The 17,881-nt window shown below is 40.2% G+C and overlaps 1 protein-coding gene across 4 annotated transcripts in view; it reads left to right on the plus strand.

Annotated features, from left to right (window-relative positions):
* NPNT (nephronectin) overlaps positions 1-17,881 on the plus strand; it is a 49,626-nt gene that overhangs the window by 22,045 nt on the left and 9,700 nt on the right. For 3 of the 4 annotated variants that reach the window (XM_058803441.1, XM_058803439.1, XM_058803440.1), the window contains 5 exons: positions 2,805-2,924; positions 3,727-3,846; positions 7,978-8,112; positions 9,301-9,423; positions 11,307-11,738. In XM_058803441.1, coding sequence (XP_058659424.1) covers positions 2,805-2,924; positions 3,727-3,846; positions 7,978-8,112; positions 9,301-9,423; positions 11,307-11,738 — 930 coding nt within the window. The remainder of the gene's footprint in view (positions 1-2,804; positions 2,925-3,726; positions 3,847-7,977; positions 8,113-9,300; positions 9,424-11,306; positions 11,739-17,881) is intronic. The other variant, XM_058803442.1, reaches the window with a different exon arrangement.

Consider the following 17,881-nt stretch of genomic DNA (forward strand, 5'->3'; position numbering starts at 1 on the left):
TCTTTAGTAGTCAGGAGTATCTAAACTTAGGACCTGAAGTGCAGTGGAATTTAAACACCAGAACTTAACACATGGCAGTGTTAAAATCCTGCCCTGTCAACTTAATTACAGTGTTGCTTTTCCTTATTCTGTCCCTACTTCTAGTTACATATTTTATACTTAGCTCTGTTATGCCTTTATTTTGTAAAATTATTATTTTTGTAGAAAATAGGAAGAATACAGATATTTTAGACTAAGAGAACTTTTTTTTTCTCTTACTTCAAAATTATGGTTGTCAGTGAACTTCAGTATATTCAATACTATGGATTCCTTGGGGATACATCAAATGCTAACTGTTTTTGAATGTAACAATGACTTTTTTAACAGACACATTGCATGCATAATAAATATGTTTATAGAGCTATACTTTCTGTACTGTCTGTCAGGAACTGCCTACTTGTAGTATGCTTTACAGAAAAATGAAAAAATATCTTTTTTTTTATGCTGCCAAGAGAAGTTTGCCTTTCAAAACATGAACGTTCATCTGCTTATTATTGGAGATTTTTATGTAAACCTTTTTTTCACATGAAGGTTTCCCCAATGAGAACTTGTCCTTGCCCTGTAGCATAATCATCTGCTGCATTTCCATTTGACCTAGGCACATACCTGTAGTCACAACTCCTAGAAGACCCTGCTTTCACAGGGCAAAATGTACTTTCTTCTACAGCTGTTTCTCTCAAACCCAGAAGGTATTTTCTTGGGAGTATGGCTTTGGTGCCTGTTGTGAGAAGAATACTCTCCTTGCAACTCCTGAAACTTTTTCCAACTCCCAAAGAGTGAGAGCTGCAAAGGGATGCTGTCTCTGCAGCACGTGGTCCCCAGGAAGATGGCAGAGGTGGTCGTCTCTCCTTCTTTGTCATGCACAGGTCATGCCCTTATTTGGCAATCTTTCCTCACTGATGTCCTGCTTAGGCTCACCTGATCTTCCTCACCACTTGAGGAGAAAGTATTCCCCTTCAGGTTTCCTGGAAACATCTTGTCCAGCCTAAACAGGCAGAAATGGAAAATTACATCCCTTACTGCTGCCCTCTTGCAGAAGAGGGGAGCAGGAAGCATTCTTGTCCTTAAACATGCTGTTCTTCCTGAGACCTTGGGAAATGAGCTAAGGGGAAGGGTTCTGGGGAGGGCCATGTCTGCATGATGCTTGCTACTCCTTCATCCCATGAAGATGGAAGCAAAGTAGGTCAGAAGACAACAAGTTTAATGATACATGTAAACACTGTTAGGAGCTCTCAGGAGCAGCAAACAGGCAACATCCTTACAGCTGAATTTGGATTACATCTCTGATTTGTAGTGTGATACATTGATGGCTCTGCATTTTAGCAGTCAAAATGCAATGGAATATATTTCTCAGTATTAGAATGCCATTTAAAAATATTTTGCCTGAAAAGAGTAAGGTAAAGAATGTTACTCTCACAAACCAATGGATTACAGAGTTTCATGACGAATTTCAAATCCAAATATTAAGAACTTGTAAAATTCCAGGTAGTTGTCTAGAATCAATGGTTTCTCTAACTTCACCTCTACAGTGAATGTAACTTTTCTCACTCCATTTACTACATAGTTAAGTTTTCTTCTTCATTTCTGAAAAGCAGTCAATAAATTACTGACTTCATTGCAACCAGAGGTGTGTTTATCTTTCTGGTTCAGCATCTTAACGCTGAGCCTTTGCCTCTAGTCCATAGGAGGCATCTGTCACCTCCTCAGCTGGCACTGTATGAAGTGGCTACTGTGTGTGTATCTATGACATGATGGGAGCCTCAAGGCTTACTTTTCTGCTACATGGATTGAGTGACACTTGATATAATGGTGCTTAGGACAGGGAGATGGCTCTTGGCAAACTCTTGGAAAAAATGGCAATTCTCTGTCTGCAAAAGACCAGACAGCATGGTGCAGTATTAGAGATTGTAGTTGATAACTCATTTTTTAGGTCCTCACTGACTGGATTTGTGAATAGATTTATTATTTTCATCTTTGTTCTCATCTTTGTTCATCACTATGCAAATAACTAGCAACAATAATAAGTGAAAAATTATTCTGGCTTTTTCAGGCAAAATCAACACATTCTTGGAAGAGAATTCTGAAGGAAATCGTCTTTTTGTTTGAAGTTCTCTCTACTAATATGGAAACTGTAGGCTGAAAATTTTCAGTTCAAGCCATGAATTTTCTATTTAATTGTAAATCTGAAATGCTAGCCCTCATGGATGGTCCTTGACAAATATAGCTGATGTCAGATACTTTCTTTTAGTATTTTTTAGATGATAAGGATTGAATTTGCTCTGTGAGATTGTTTAGAGTAAGTTGGCATCAGCTTTCCTACCTTCCTCTGCCACTAATTTTGAAGCATGATCGTGAATCACTGAATTGCTATCAGAAGCACTGATAGTGATTGCAGAGTGATGTTTGCTTTCTCTCTTCTCCTTCCTCTTCCGAGTGCTGCCTGGTCCTGGACATGGCATCAAGTGAATAGTGGCAAGACATGGCCAGCCTGAGCTTGTGTGTTGCCTAATGAAGCAGCTGGCACTTCATCTGATGCTAATACTGTCATTTTTGAAAAGACATCTATGAAACCAAACCAAATAAGCTGCTTGGCTGGAGGGATGAACGGCGCTTCGTGCAGGATGTTTTAGACGCTTGCTATCAGCTGAGCTGCGTATAAAAAGCTAATTGCTGTATTTTTCCTTCTTTCTCCAGCAGCTTGAACTGGCAGTTTTTCCATGCATGTTTTCTTCTCCCACCCTCTTCCCTTGTGCCCTTCATTTCAGATCTGAATGAGTGTGGACTAAAGCCGCGGCCGTGCAAGCACCGCTGTATGAACACCTACGGCAGCTACAAGTGCTACTGCCTGAATGGCTACATGCTCATGCCAGATGGAACCTGCTCAAGTACGGCCAGCCTCGCCGCTCGCTCTCTCCCAGCCTCCCAAAATCCCTGCTCCAGTTGCCCTGGACAACTCCTATGAAATGAAAATGAGTCCCCAAGTAAAAGATTAATCCTGCTGGAAATTAGGCAGCTGCACAAGATGAGCTCTTTTTTTGCCTAGTTAAATTAGGCTGAAAAAACCAGGAACAATTGTTTTGATTTTTATTAGTTTTATTGAAAGTTTCCCCCAGAGCATTCTTCAGTGCTGTAAATCACTGCTAATTGGCCTTTGAGGACAAGTGCTTGCAGTTTTCATTGCAAGACACCTGCTTTCTGCTGCCTTTTGGCCTTATGAACGTAAAATCTTTAATGTTGCAGATGTTGGTTGTTTGACTGGTATAAAAATTGTACTGCCATCTCTCTGGGGATCAGGTTCCTACTTGTTCCCGTAAAAACAGTTACTTTGAATATCTGGACAGAGGAAAGGGGAGAGAAATTATCTTCAATTGGAGATACCCCATTTTTAAAATGGCAGTAACTGTCCAGGAGAGTCTTTAGTACATATTAGGCTTCATATTCTGGGGACTGTAACACAACTTACTACAATTGTGGTAGTTTTCTTTTTTTTTTTTTTTTTTTATTTTCTTAGAGAAGTAGTTTGTGGAAAGAAAAATTTTACTAGCAGATGTTTTTTCTCTTTGAAGGATACAAGCATTTTCCCACTTTTATCATAAATATGTGGTGTCTTAATTCTCCAAAATTCTCAGTCACTTTGTAGCACTGATCATGATCTTTATCTGAATGTGTTCAATCATTTTTCTCCAGATGCCCTTTCTTGCCTGATGGCAAACTGTCAGTATGGCTGTGATGTGCTGAAAGGAGAGGTGCGCTGCCGCTGTCCTTCTCCAGGGCTGCAGCTTGGGCCTGATGGCAGGACTTGTGTAGGTACGTGATCAAATGCAGATTTAAAAACTTTAATGTTTTTTTTCTCCAGAATGCTTTTACCCTACCACAGAATGCAGTCCAAGAGAGTTTATCAGAGGTACTTAGAATGCATAGAACAGGCAGTTTTAAGTTGCTAATAATGAGAGTAGTAATAGGGCTGTTGCTTAGGTGCCCTTGTGTCAGAGATTGCCAGTGTTTTCAGTCCTGCAAGTTTTGTTGTCTGCCTAAAGCCCATACAGACTCCTTGGTATCCAAGCCCTTGGCCCTTGCCACTCCTGCTACTGGGTCATTTTAAGCTATTGCTAACTCCAAAATACCTGCCTGCATAAAAAAAGGAATGGGGAGATCACATTTCCTTCATACCCAACAAGATTATGCCTGGAGCAGTGGGTAGAGGGTTAATTTGTAAAAATCACTGATATCATAGTGGTGCAAAGTGAAGGTCTGTGCATGTTCCTAGTATTAGTGGGATTAAATGTGCTGCCTTTCTTCCGTACTGTGATAACTCCAGGTTAAAATAAACACAGGAACTTAGAGCGTATGAAATATTTTGTTCCCACGTTTGTGAACATGGAAAGGGTGCTTATGGTTAATCAGACTCTACTATGGTCTGAAGAACAGTGTGACATGTGATTTCATCAGTCATTAACTATGCATCCTGAGTGGGATATGATGCTCTAGTGATTTCATTATTTATATTCTATGAAGTGCTACAATTCTATAACAATTCCATCAGTAACACTGAAAGAATGTAAGAAAATGGGGACATCCTAATCATCCCTTTGGATATCTTGGCTCACCGCAGGGTAGGTGTTTCTCCAAGTGCCTGACCGATGGTGACCAAAAATTTGTTGGCAGAGAAAGGGACAGGCTCTGGATCTTCTGATGGGAAGAGCAGGCTCCACACCAAGTCAGAGGCTTTCTGAAGTGCAAGATTGGCACATCTGTGCATGGAAAACATGGAAAGAACAGGACCTACTGTTGTTGCATACTGAAGGGATTAAGTTGTGATAAATCCTATTGTGAATATTATGGCAGAGAGATCTTTGAAAGGTATTTGTGCCATGCCATAGTAAGCTGAATGATTTTAGGTACAAATTCAAGAAAGCTACACCAAGTAAAGAAATTTGCTAGAAAAAAATGCTTGCAATGTTCTCCTAGTGTTCATTTTTATATTCAGGAAAACTTCATACTTTGAAATAAACAAAGGGTACTTTAAAGCCAAAGACTAACACTCAAACCAGTATTATGAAGCTCTTTGAGTTCTTCAGTGCAGTTTTCAAAAGAACAATTTTTTTCCTTCCCAGAAAGGCAAAGAACTGTGTACCCACATTTTAGTTGGGTATGCATCATTCAGAATGACCTCATAACCTATTTCTAAAATTTCCACAAGAATTTGAGAGCAGCCTGGTACGATACAGAGAAAATAGTTACACCAAGAGATGTCTGTTCTTCCTGCATTGTAACATAATGTTCTCCCCTTTTTTGGTAAGAAGTGATTATGACATGCACCCTTTCTGTGTTATTTCTCTTTCAAGTTTGAATTGCAGTTAATACACCTCAAAGAGCTGAAGCTACTTGGGACTAAGGCTGTGCTTTTCCCTCATGTTTGTACAAGCTTGTCACTGTTGGGGAAGTTGTTGGCTCCAGCAAGGGGCTGGATAGTGCTGCAGTACAAATAAAAGTGTAGGTGGTGGTAAGAAAATTGAAGTGTGCATTGCCTACAGCTCATGAGATCCTTGTTTGAGGAAAGTCTGAAAGACAGCTGGGAATGCAATGCCTATTTTTAGCACAGGTGGAAATTTCTCTGGGCATTATTCTATTCTTAGTTTAACACTTGCTGAGCATTCCCTTGTTTAAAATGTTCCTTTCAGACAATCAGTAAAGAGCCACAAATTTGGCTATAAAGGTAAATCATATAAACTAAATGACAACAAAGTGAAAAAAATAATTCAGGAAAGTATTTGGTGAAAATGTGGATTAAACAGCTAATTAGTTGATTAATGACTCTTGAATCAATAAATCAATTGGTCTTGCCAGATTTTTGGGTTGGGATTTTAATTTAATGAAATGAGCCATATACAGATTTCATCTTTAAATGTTCTGAAATTATTTAAAGGCTGAAAATAATGATTTTTCACTATAAAATTAATTATTTCCTTTTTGTGTGTGTTTAGAAAATTGAAGATACAGCCTTGTAAACCTAAAAATTATGCTATTTTAAAATTATTTAGGTTATTTTGTGCTTGGTAATTTGGTCATACTTGCAACAAGAGAGAGAAGCAATTCTGCTTCTCTGGTGGACACTGACCCTCACACTGATTAGGTGCTGACCATCACACTGCCTCGTGTGCCTTTGGAGCAGCTCCCTGATGCTGATGTGAGCTCCAAATCCCCCCTCCATGCCCTGCTTTTCACAGGAAGCAGGTATGAACCACAGCACGTTGCAGCAGGCCAAGGGGAACAGCTCCACAGCTTTTGGTCCAGGCATGGATTGGCTTGAAAGAAGCCACAGTCACTGTACTGTTTGAGAGCTGCACCAAACTGATCACAAGCACTAGCATATCATCTTGTGGCTACTGATCAAAAAGTGGATTTCCCTTCAGCAATGAGCATCCATGCTCCTCTCATTATATGCAAGTGGAAAGCTGTTACATTTTTCTGTATTTTTGCATCAGTTTTGAACAGTGTGTTGATTAACAGTTCTGTCACGTATCTCTAGGACATATAACTGCCTACTACTTCTGCAATAATTTAACATAATTTTTGCCTTATGTGAATTTGCAAAAATGTGAATTAATATGAATATGTACAGAGGAAGAAGCAGGACATGCTACATTAGGTTTTTAAAGATCATAATCCATGCCATGATAAAGTATATTCAGTGGCTAATCTTGTTCTTACTGAACTACTTTTTGAAGCTGTGGTTTAAAGATTAAAAAACCCAACCAAAACCAACAAAAAACCCAACTAACTCTTAGTAATCAAAAGTCTTGAACTTGCAGCCTTGAAATAATATTTTAATAAAGGATAGAAAATTGTGACTTGTTGATGAAATTGTAATAAGAAGCATGGTAGAGTTTGTAAAACTTAGTAGCATACTCAAGGCCTAAAATGTTAACAATAAATTCAAATCAAGAGACAGATTTATAGGAAGATTCAGGCATGTGGAGAGGTGCCCAGTATTGGCCTTGTTTTCTTTCCCATTGAGGCCTTTACTGCACCATTCCAGCAATGCTCCTGATGGAGAGAGAGCAGTCAGGCGGGCCAGGAGTGTGGGAGCTCAGGGGTTGAATCCTTTTACTGCTGTCCTCAGTAATTCTTCATGCAGAGTGGGACAGTGCCAGCAGGAGCTCCTGGGACGACCCATCTGGCCAGTAATTCATGGCTTTAAGTCACTTCTCTTGGCTGTGGGAGCCCAGCTTGGAGAGAGGCTGAAGCTCCATCTCCCCCACTCAGGTAGCTGCCCTAACTAACCAGCAGCTTTGTGGTAACATATTTTCTGTGCACTGGAGGAGGCTCTGCCTTGTTCAGGCCCCTTTCACAAGAGCAGCAGGGCATCAATCACTCGGCTTTGTTTTGCACTCTTGACATCGGCAGCTGAAGGGCTCCTTTTGGGAAAAGAACTGCGTGGAGAGCAAAATCTTGCTTTCCCATAGATCAAGAGCCTGATAGAGCTGCAGAGCAAAAGCTTGAACTGTGCCCTGTAGATAACCAGCAAACACGAGGAGCTGCGTGCGTCAGAAGCAGCCAGGCATGGCAGGTCTGTACTTCAGTGGAGAATTAGTGTTTGAGCATTCAGCAGCCTCTGCTCGGTGTCCAAGGGCTGCAGTGACTGGCAGCACAAGCAGCTTTTGTGTGTCAGCCTGACCTCGTCTGAGAGCTCCCCAGGCAGGGAGAGCAGCAGTGGGTGAGCATCAGCTGCTCCCTGGGCACCTGCCTGTGACCCAGAGCTGAACTGGAGGGCACAGCCACAAGTGCTCATGAATTACTGCTGGCTGACCAAGGGCCCATATAAAAAATACTTTGGCTATTCTTTAGCTTTCCATTATGTGAAACTAGTTTCATTTGAACACCATACATTGTATTTTAACTGTTACAAAGAGTAATACAGTTCCTTTGTTTCCACAGATATTGATGAATGTGCTACTGGGAGGGTTCTCTGCCCACGATTCAGGCACTGTGTGAATACCTTTGGGAGCTACATTTGCAGGTGTCATAAAGGCTTTGACCTGATGTACATTGGAGGCAAATACCAGTGCCATGGTAATAATAAGCTATTTCTCACATGCATGTAATAGAGTTGTGTATTTGAAAATGAAATTAATGCTCAAAGAGGAATGCTTATTTATTATGGCTGAAATGTTGAAGCAGGTTGTTTTACACTGCATTGGTATTTTAAGAAAGGGTGGATTATAGAAATAGGCTGTGAAAGAGAAGGCATGTATTTGGCCCACATTCTTGCAACTGGTTCTTGTGTGGAAGTTAGTGGGGAGAACAGAGGTGATGACCGCAGGAATTCCTTTCCAAAGCTGTTTTTTCCTCAGGGTTCACTGTTCCTGGCAGTTGTAGGCTTGGAGCAGTGTATGAGCTAAGGCTGTGTCTGAGCTGTAACACTGGTGTGCTCCATAGCATGTCCCAAGATCCAAGATAAGAAAATGTGCACACCCTATCCCCTCCCAACCCAGACTGCCCAGCTTTCCTTCCCCTGCAGACAGGTGGGGAAGAGGCAGGAGTTGGGAAATAACCTGTTTTTGTCTGGACATGAGGCTGGAATGCAGCTGGTGTGTGCCCTTCAATGAAGATATTCCCAGGTCTCTCTGCCTTAGTTTCACAGGGTCTCAACTGGTTATCATTCTTTCACTGAAAAAAAGAGCATGTAGAGATAATTTATGTTTGCTTAAGTATCTTTTTTCAGAGAAATTCGTATTCAGAGGGCTAAAATTTGGAGATTTTTATTTGCATCACTGACAATAAATGTGGATATGGCATATAAAATGTTTCCAGCAGTTTCTACTTGATGTAGAAACATCTATACAGATGTACAATATAGAAAGAATTTTATGAAGAAAAACTGATTTAATATCTGTGTGATTAACAACATGCGTATTCCTACACTCTTTTTTTTCTTATTCTGTCACCTGTAAGAAGTGGTTGTTAAAATCGTGATTTTAAAGATCTCAGCTGCAATCTACCTGTGGCATGTGTGAAGCTGATGCTAAGGTAAAAGCTGAGCAATACCAAAGTTTTCCAATAGTCCCTATTTTCCCTAATGTTTGCATCACCACATTGATTTGTGACTGTCTATTTTCCTTTTCCCACTGGCAAAAGCTTTTTTGAAATTATTTTTTTAAAACCAAAATGGTATTAATATTTGGGGTTTTTTGCAGGGATAAGCAGAAGGTCAGGTTTCTGTGAAGCAAATTATTTTTTAATGTAAATTTTCTGTTGCAGATATAGATGAGTGTGCTCTTGGCCACCACCAGTGTGGTAGCTTTTCACACTGCTACAACACTCCAGGATCCTACAAATGCAAATGTAAAGAAGGGTACAGAGACAATGGAACAAACTGCATACGTATGTAATGCTCCTTCTAAAACAGAGATTCTGAAAGTTTGTGTCCCATTTTGTAAACTTTAAGGTACAGCTCTGTCAGACTTGATTTCTCTTAACTATTTTTAATACAAAATAAAGGGCTGGTGAATGTATTTGGAGTTTTTTAGGTCTTAGCATGCCTTGGTAAAAATATCTTTCCCTGAGACATTTTCATAATTAGAAAGAAATTCACCTCTCCCTATTCACAGCTTGATTCTAGAGGTTGCTTCAGGATGAGAGCAACTGAGTAAGCAGGGTAGGTCTGATCAAACAGATCATATTATTCATGCCCTGTTGTTATGTACACTCCACAACTGGCCCATTTCAGCAGCTCACCCCATCCACTCCCTGCTGCTTCCCAGATGTGAGAAGAGCCAGGAAGGAGGGTTTCTCTGGAAGGATTTGCTGTTGGAAAATTCCCTTGGCCCCCTTTCTCTTGGGAGAAGCAGCCACACCCTTGGTACAGAATAAGGTGTTGGGGCTCTCCCATGTTTGACGTCCTACAGGAGTGTGCAGCTCTTTGACATCTGCTGGATCTTTTTGAATCTGCATTCCTTTGTGGGTCTTTGGTGACTCACTGATCTCTTTAAAGAGCAGCACCATTTTTCCCCTTCAGCTGTAGCTGTCATGGTAAAAGGTGTTCTCTCACATCCTGAGTGCTTGCAAGTATATGTGGGCACATTTCATGTGTGTTACTGGGACATGGTCCTAAGGGGTGTTTTATATTTTAATATACTTTAAATGTCAAAACTGCAGGGTACTCAAAGAGATGGTAATAAACAAGTGGCCAGAGGGAAAACATTTTTACCTGCTATCATCAAACAATTCACTGTTTAACAAACAGTAGTTCTTTATTTTAACTGTGTGCTATACTTGAAATGCTTATACACAAAATATGTGACTAGAGTTCTTACTGAGCCTTTTAAGATCTCTGGTGAGATGTAAAAGGCTCATTAACCAATAGAAAACAACAAAACATATTCTTGCGTTTCATGTCTTCAGAAACTCTCCTTGTGAGACTAAGTTAAAATTTGGTGTCCTTTCTGAAACGTTGGAGGAAATGTTACTGTGGGCACTGTCTCTGGGGTGAAAGTGGTGCTCAGTCCAGCACCTTGTTTTTATGAAGACTGAAAAATGTCATAGTTTCCTGGTGTTTAGCAAAGAGAAGGATCTAAATGAAGGCTGACTTCATTCAGTCTCTAAAATAATTCTGCTTATTGACAAAGAGAAATGTTTAGAAGGAAAGGTCTGCAAGAATTTTCTTAATCCAAAGGTATCTGGCCATCTGTGATCAAAATGCTTGTAATGTCAGGGTCTTAATAAACTTGCTTCCACTCCTGATTATGGACTTGTCCAGTTTAGGGGGCTGCTTAACCCATGGCTTCCTGCCCATGCTTTTTTAACCAGCAAGCTTTTGTGTAAGTTTTGCCAACTCTGAAAGAGACTTGATGCTGGAGAGGATGTGGGATGGAAGTGTCTTGACCTTCAGTCATTCTAAATTATCTCTAAACTGCTGCGGTGCCAAGTACAACCTAAAGGGATGTGATAATTTAGCAGTGCTGATGCTAAAGTATGTTTCTAACTGGAAACCTTCAGAAGAAAAAAATTTATTTCATCCAAGTATTTCTGTGTCACAATGAAAGAGATTGTTAAGTTTCTGAGGTGAGAGGCTGAGATGTCCATTTTGGTCCCATTTTGATTCTCTTTGCAGTTATTCCTATTGTTCTGATTGAACTACCTGGTCCATATCACATATTCAAGACCAACTGCACTCTCCCTGAGGGAGGCAGGGGTAGAATGAGCAGGATTGTTGATGCTGAAGGCACAACTCCTCAGACCACTGCCTGTACCTGCTTTTGTTACAGAAAGGCCAGTGACCAGGCCAACAGCTCGTCCTACACCTGTGCCAACAGCTCGTCCTACACCTGTGCCAACAGCTCGTCCTACACCTGTGCCAACAACTCATCCTTCACCTGTGCCAACAACTCATCCTTCACCTGTGCCAACAACTCATCCTACACCTGTGCCAACTCAGCCTGCACCTCGACTGACACCCAAGCCAACCATGAGATTTGTGCCAGTGACAAGAAGGCCGGTCATGACACCAGTGGTGAAGCCTCCACCTCCAACAACACCTCAGCCTACAACAGTAATACCTACACTACCACCACAAACAACTCCTCTGGTAACAACTGAAGAGCCTGCACATGTTCCCATTGAAACTACAACTTCCCAAGGAGTTATAGATGACAACAGGATCCAGCCAGATCCTCAGAAACCCCGAGGAGATGTGTTTAGTAAGTAATTTTCCATATGCCTTTGTTTATCAAGGCTGTGGATGAAAGCATGCACTATACTATGTTTGGGATTTTTGGAACACTATACCATTGAGAACAAATAAATGAAACTGAAAATGGTTATATGGTAAAGCTGCAAAAGTAGTTATTTTATTACCTAACAAAAGTTTGCGATGGAAGTTCTGAATCAATCAATCAAAAAAGTGTTTATTTGTCCCTCCTGAAATTACTGAGTCTGTTGTCCTGTAGAAGTATGTAATTATGCTTTCAGATGAAGGTTTTAAAGAAATGAAAGACATTTTATTGAAAAGGATTGAAATACAACATAACTCATAAAGTAGTCAATGGATTTAAATTCAGAGAATTGAGAGTCCCTCCTAAACAAAGTGTTACCATAATTTTAAGAATGGTAAAGAAATGGGATCATGCCTGATTATCTAAAGACCTCTATGTGACCTCTTTTGTATGGGTTCAAATACTCTCAGATGTTCATGACTAAACAATGGGAAAAATGCACAAAAATAGCATAGAGGGTAATTTTCTGGACTGTATCTGTGGAAAGGGATACGTGAAAAGCTGAAGATAGTAAAGATTCTAATAGCATGAAGACATGTAACTTTAGGAGCTCCTCTGAAGTCTACAGTGCCATTGTGCCAGCTTTAGTGCATACCACAGGAGACATTACTGGCACTTACAGAGCTGTGCATATCTGCCAAGAAATACTCAACACCCGATTTCATCTTTAGTTCTGCGGCTAATTTTAGAGATGGGGAGGGTGTGTTGGATCAGCTCTCCAACTTGTTGTACAATCAAGCTGCTGAAGCAATGTAGTAGGAGGAAAAGTTTGCTGTCTCAGAGCAGGTGCACAAGCTATGTGGGAGTTTTTTTCTGGTTGCTTTGTGATCTATGTGGTAATTTCTTGGGCTTTGTTGTTCCAGGTCATTACTCAGTGAAATATTTTGTTCCTTGTAAAAGAGTTTTCCCTGTGACATTTTATCTGTTGTAGACAGTTAGAAAATGGAGAGTGAAGCTGACAAAAGTTAGAAGACAAATTCTGGTATTGCTTAATAGAGTGTACTTTTGGCTTCATATTCAATTAAAAATATGGACATATGTTTATGTGAAATTTTAAAAGGAAATATAATAAAGATTTATGAAGCTTAATCTAATGGGACCCAACAGTTAAAGATATTGTTTTGTGGAAATTATTGTAGACTCCAGCATTATGCTTCCCACGTGTCTGTCTCATGTTGCGAGTGGTCTCTAGAATACTAAAGCAGAGGGCTAGTGTTCAGTGTTCTGAATTTTTGTGAAGTCATAACAATCCTCTATGTAAAGCTTATTATTTACAATTAGTCTTTCTATATTGTCCCTAGAGGGATTTTGAAGCTAATGCTTTCAATACATGTGTTTCAGATGAAGGAGTTTGGAAAATAGGAAAGTGAAAGCCTTTGAAGTTTGGCTTGGTCTGACTGCAGCTTACATTGTGGTACATATAACAAACACAGGACCTTTGCAAAGTGTTTATCAGCTATTGGTTTAGGTCAGCTGCCACACTCTGACGTTTGTGATATACATACACAGCTTCAAAGGCTTCAGTGCACGGCACAGCAGGACTGAAACAGGTCAAGCACCAGCTGTTCCTGGCCTCAGCAGGTAATACAGGGACAGAGAGGCCTCAGATCAGGTCAACAGATGTCTGTCTTCAATCCCATATAATTTTTTTGGGTTACCAGCAAGAGACACACTTGATACACATGTGTGATGTAACTATGTGACTGAAAGGTTATTCCACTTGTGCTCCCGATGATGCTAGTAGTGTGCTCTTCAGTGAAGCTGGTGTCTTTTTCTCTCCTCTCTCTTATCTTTTTCTCTCCTTTCCACTCTGCTTTCTGCTCTGTTTTCCTCTCTTTTCTCTTCTGGACACTTTGAAAGTATCATCTAGGTAGTGGTTACTGGAGTGGTTACTCCTACTTTCTCTCTGTGTACAAGTGTTTGTGTTGGGAGTGCTCAAAAGCATTTGTTAAGGATTTGAAACCTACAGTTTAGTGCAAAACAGTTCAGTTTCAGAAGAACGTGCTACTTTCTCAAAGAAAGCATTACTTGTACAGTAGGGTGTTTCTTCGCCTCTTGAATCCTGTTACTGCAGAGGTTTGTGGGGAAGTTTATTTCCTCATGTGGGACATACAGAAAAGCAGGAAGAAAAGTTATAGCCCTTATACATTACTACAGTGGGATGCACAGAGCCTGGGTCTGCCTCTCCTCAGTAGTGCACTTGTAAGGATAACACAGAGATACTTGGACATCCCCAGATGCCATCACACCAGGGTTCAGCAGCATGGGAGCATTATGGCAGGTACTGCATTACTGGGCTGGGCTGGGCTACAGACATGGCTGCATGAGTGCTCTTGGCCCATGGCAAAGTGAAGTGAGGTGTGTTACCTGAAACGCCTTTCATGTTAGCTTACAGATGTGTGCAGGGGGTTTGAGCTCAGGTTCCTGCTGGCCAGCCCTGCTCCTGCTCCAGGAGTGTGGGAGAGCAGTGCCTGGCTCTGTTTGGCTGCAGCTGCTCAGGGTGAGGCACTGTGAGCTCAGGACAGCAGTGCTCCCACCAAGTGTAAGCCTGTGCCTCTCCAAAATCATTCCTCACAGCCAGACACAATGGTAACAACCATGGTGTTAAGACAATACAGGATTTCTAACTGGAATAACTAGTAACATTTAACTAGCCTTCAACTTGCTTCTTAGCTGCTATATGGATGTGCCCAGCCCTCCCCACCTCCAAAAACATTTCTGGATTTTTCACTTGCCTCTGTATTTCTTCAGGGATTGGGAGTTTTGAACTATTTCCTTCAGCTTCTTTAAAGCTGTTTCTGTTTTAGTCTCACCTACATCAGACATCTTTGTAGTATTCCTGGGCTGTGGATATGAGCTAATTTTGTTTTGCTTATACTGAGCTTCTTTAGGTTCATTTCCTCACATCAACTGCTTCCCCGGATGAGACAGCAAAGAAGTCAGTTCTTGAAAATTAATTAGCACTGTGGTTCCCATAAGCCTGCCTGGAAAGAGAAGGAAAAGCCTTGCTCTTTCTGCCTTTCTTTGTTTCTCACTAGAGAATAGAGAGAGCAATTAGTAGTCTTGTAACTCTTATTTTCTTGTAAAACAGGGGAGAAAATCAAGTTAGATCCCCTCAGGTCATGAACTAGGATTTAACCTCAGTTTTGTAAATCTTCAAAAGAATTTGTGTCATCTTAGGTGTCTGCTTCCTCCTGTGTCTCCAAGGGTTGTTGTATTCCAAAGAGTCACAAAAGATAGTGTTTTATCACACAGGGATGGGCAGAACCCAGCATAGAGAGCACCAGCAAGCACTGGCAGTTCTGTGCTCAGAGAATTCACAGAATCTCTAGGTTGGGAGAGACCTTCAAGATCATTGAGTCAACCCATGCCCCAACACCTCAACTAAACCATGACACCGAGTGCCATGTCCAGTCTTTTGTTAGACACAGCCATTAGCATCTGCTAAAGACCTTCAGGTTGTGTTTTCAGCTAGGTTATCATGCACATTTCCCTTTGTATTTTTCCTTTGTTGTTATTTGACCTGCTGTTCCACACAGAGTCAGCTTGACCTAGGATTTCACTTTAGAGCTCTCTTGAATATGCTGCTCAACTTAAAATGAGCTGAGGATAAGAGAAATTGCTTTGTTCAGAAGTGACAAAGAGCACAAATGACAATTTTATTAAATGCCTTTGCAATTTTTGAAAGGTATTAGATTATTGCTTTTTTTTAGATGCTTTACTCCTTTTCTAGAAAAGCTTGCAGTGACTTTGGGGAGCTGCTTTTTTTAGAGAACAAAAAAATTTGTATTTTTTAACATGGAATTCCTACACTTGGCCTTTGAACCACTTAGTCAGATGCAGACAGTGGAATCTGGCACCAAGGATAATCTTCTCCTGATATGGATATGGGGGGAATGGCAATGAGAGAGGAATGCAGTGATAGCTTAATATTTAACTATTTCAGCACTGATACAAACTACAGTGAAGCACAGAGGAATCTTTTCTAGTTATAAGTCTCTAACAAATAGAACAAACTTCTCAATAAGCCTGTGAATTTCTGCTGCCATTGGGATCTGGGTGATAAGCACTAAAAGCATAAACTTAAAGCATAATACTAGATATGAGCATTGCAAGAACAAACCCCCTTATCTATATTAAAAGACAGTTCAGCAGTTTTCCTTCTTAGCTCTTAGTGGAGCTGAAAAGATTGGAGTTAGGAAATGCTTCTCTTAACAGCTATTAAAAATGTAAAAAATTGATTAAAATTGGATTCTTTCTTTTCTCCCTTTCAGTGACAGCAAAGTCCTTAGTGCTGTAAGTGCAGTTTTGTGATCCTTGAAGCTGTTGAAAAAAGGGAAATAATAAAAGCAAAGAATTGGGGGTTTGTTATTCCTTGATATCCTTAGACTAGCATTATTTTACAGCAGTATTTCATTTGTCTTCACTTTTCTGGCACCTTTTTAAAATGTATTTGTGTTTATATTTAAGCATAAGGGATAGGTGCTTTGTTCCTGTTGGTACTCTGGAGTTCAGTCATGAAATCTAGGAGTCTTACCAGTCTCACCCTCAGTCAATCTTCCAGCAAGTTTTGTCCCTAGATCTGATATGCAAGATTCTGTTCACTCCTTGTTTTAGCTGTGTTTCTCTGAAACTCACTTGGCACTTTGCACCTCCCAAATGGATGTTCATACAAAAGCAGGCAGGTCACTTTGCAGAAAACCTTCTGCAAAGGTAAATACCAAGATGGTTGATTTTGGTAAAACTTACTTGTAATTGCCCAAGAAATGCAAGATTGGACTGCAGAGTGGTGGCATGCTGAGACTGTTGTGTCTCTCCTCATATGTAAATAGTGCTGGAGAGGGTGGCATAGTCCATCAGAGCACTTCCTAAAATAACTCTTACTGCAGAATTTGAATCTGTGGAGTTTTAAGAAATATTTTCTGGACACTGTGGGTGTCTGAACAAAAGGGTGAAATGTGCCTCTCTGTTGCCTCTTCTTTTTAGCCCAGCATATATCAATATCTTCCCTGGAGAAAAGCAGAACTTATTCTTGTTTTCTCGGTCTGACTGACTTCTGGACTACCCTTACCCTTATTTCTACTAGTTGTGTGTGAGATCTCATCACTGGTGGGAGTTTTTTTGCAAGTGGGATTTAACAGCTTTCAGTCGTAACTATTCAGTCAAAAAATCTTTGTCCTTTTTTGTTGTTGTTCTTAGTGAATGGGAAGCAGTACTTAGTCATGAGTACTGTGTGGAGTGGAATTGTACTTACAGTGCAAAATCAGGTTTTTTCTGTAAGCCAGAGAACTGCATTATTAATAGTAATAACAGTTACTGTTACTATTACATGAAGTTGCAGTCAAGGTCTTGGTTTTGTAGCACCAAAACAGCAATTATTTGTTTATTGCAAACAAGCTGATATATATACATGTACTTTCTTATACTCCCAATCTCACAAATTAGCAAGTTAATAAAAAAAAGCTGTATTGCTTTCCCAAAGGTTAAAAAGCCCAAAAGAAATCACTCTTATTTATTATTTAATAATTACAGTTATTTAATATTCCCCCCAGATTTGTGCATCTATGAAGAAGTTAGCTCATGAACTTTGAGAATGTGGCAGTGTGGTTGTACTGGCTCACTCAGAGCTTATAAAATTCTTCAAGTAAAAGAAGCCAAGTTTCTATTTAACAAGCTTTATCAAACCATTGAAGTTAAGTGAAAAGCACACTGATACGCTATATAAAGTACACAGAAAGGGCTTGGAAAGCTTACAGAAAATAATTGTACCAAATACTTTCTCCCACGATCACCACTGAACCTATTGGTTGTCATGGCAAAAAGAAGTGTACATGTGGGTCATATTTAGAGTCCTGCATTTCTTATGGTAACCCTTGTTTCAAATTGAGTGCACATTCCTGTAATTAGGTCCAAGCACTGAAGTGACTCTATTAAAGCACTACAACACATTCTTCTAGAAGTTAGTTAAAAAAGTGTGAGGAAAAGGACTCTCAGGGAATTTTTGGGAAAAAAAAATTTGCAGATCTTTACTTGTTGGCAGATATGTCAGCTTCAGTTTGGAGAATTCT

This window comes from Ammospiza caudacuta, chromosome 4 (genome assembly GCF_027887145.1).
Source record: "Ammospiza caudacuta isolate bAmmCau1 chromosome 4, bAmmCau1.pri, whole genome shotgun sequence".
Lineage (NCBI taxonomy): Eukaryota > Metazoa > Chordata > Aves > Passeriformes > Passerellidae > Ammospiza > Ammospiza caudacuta.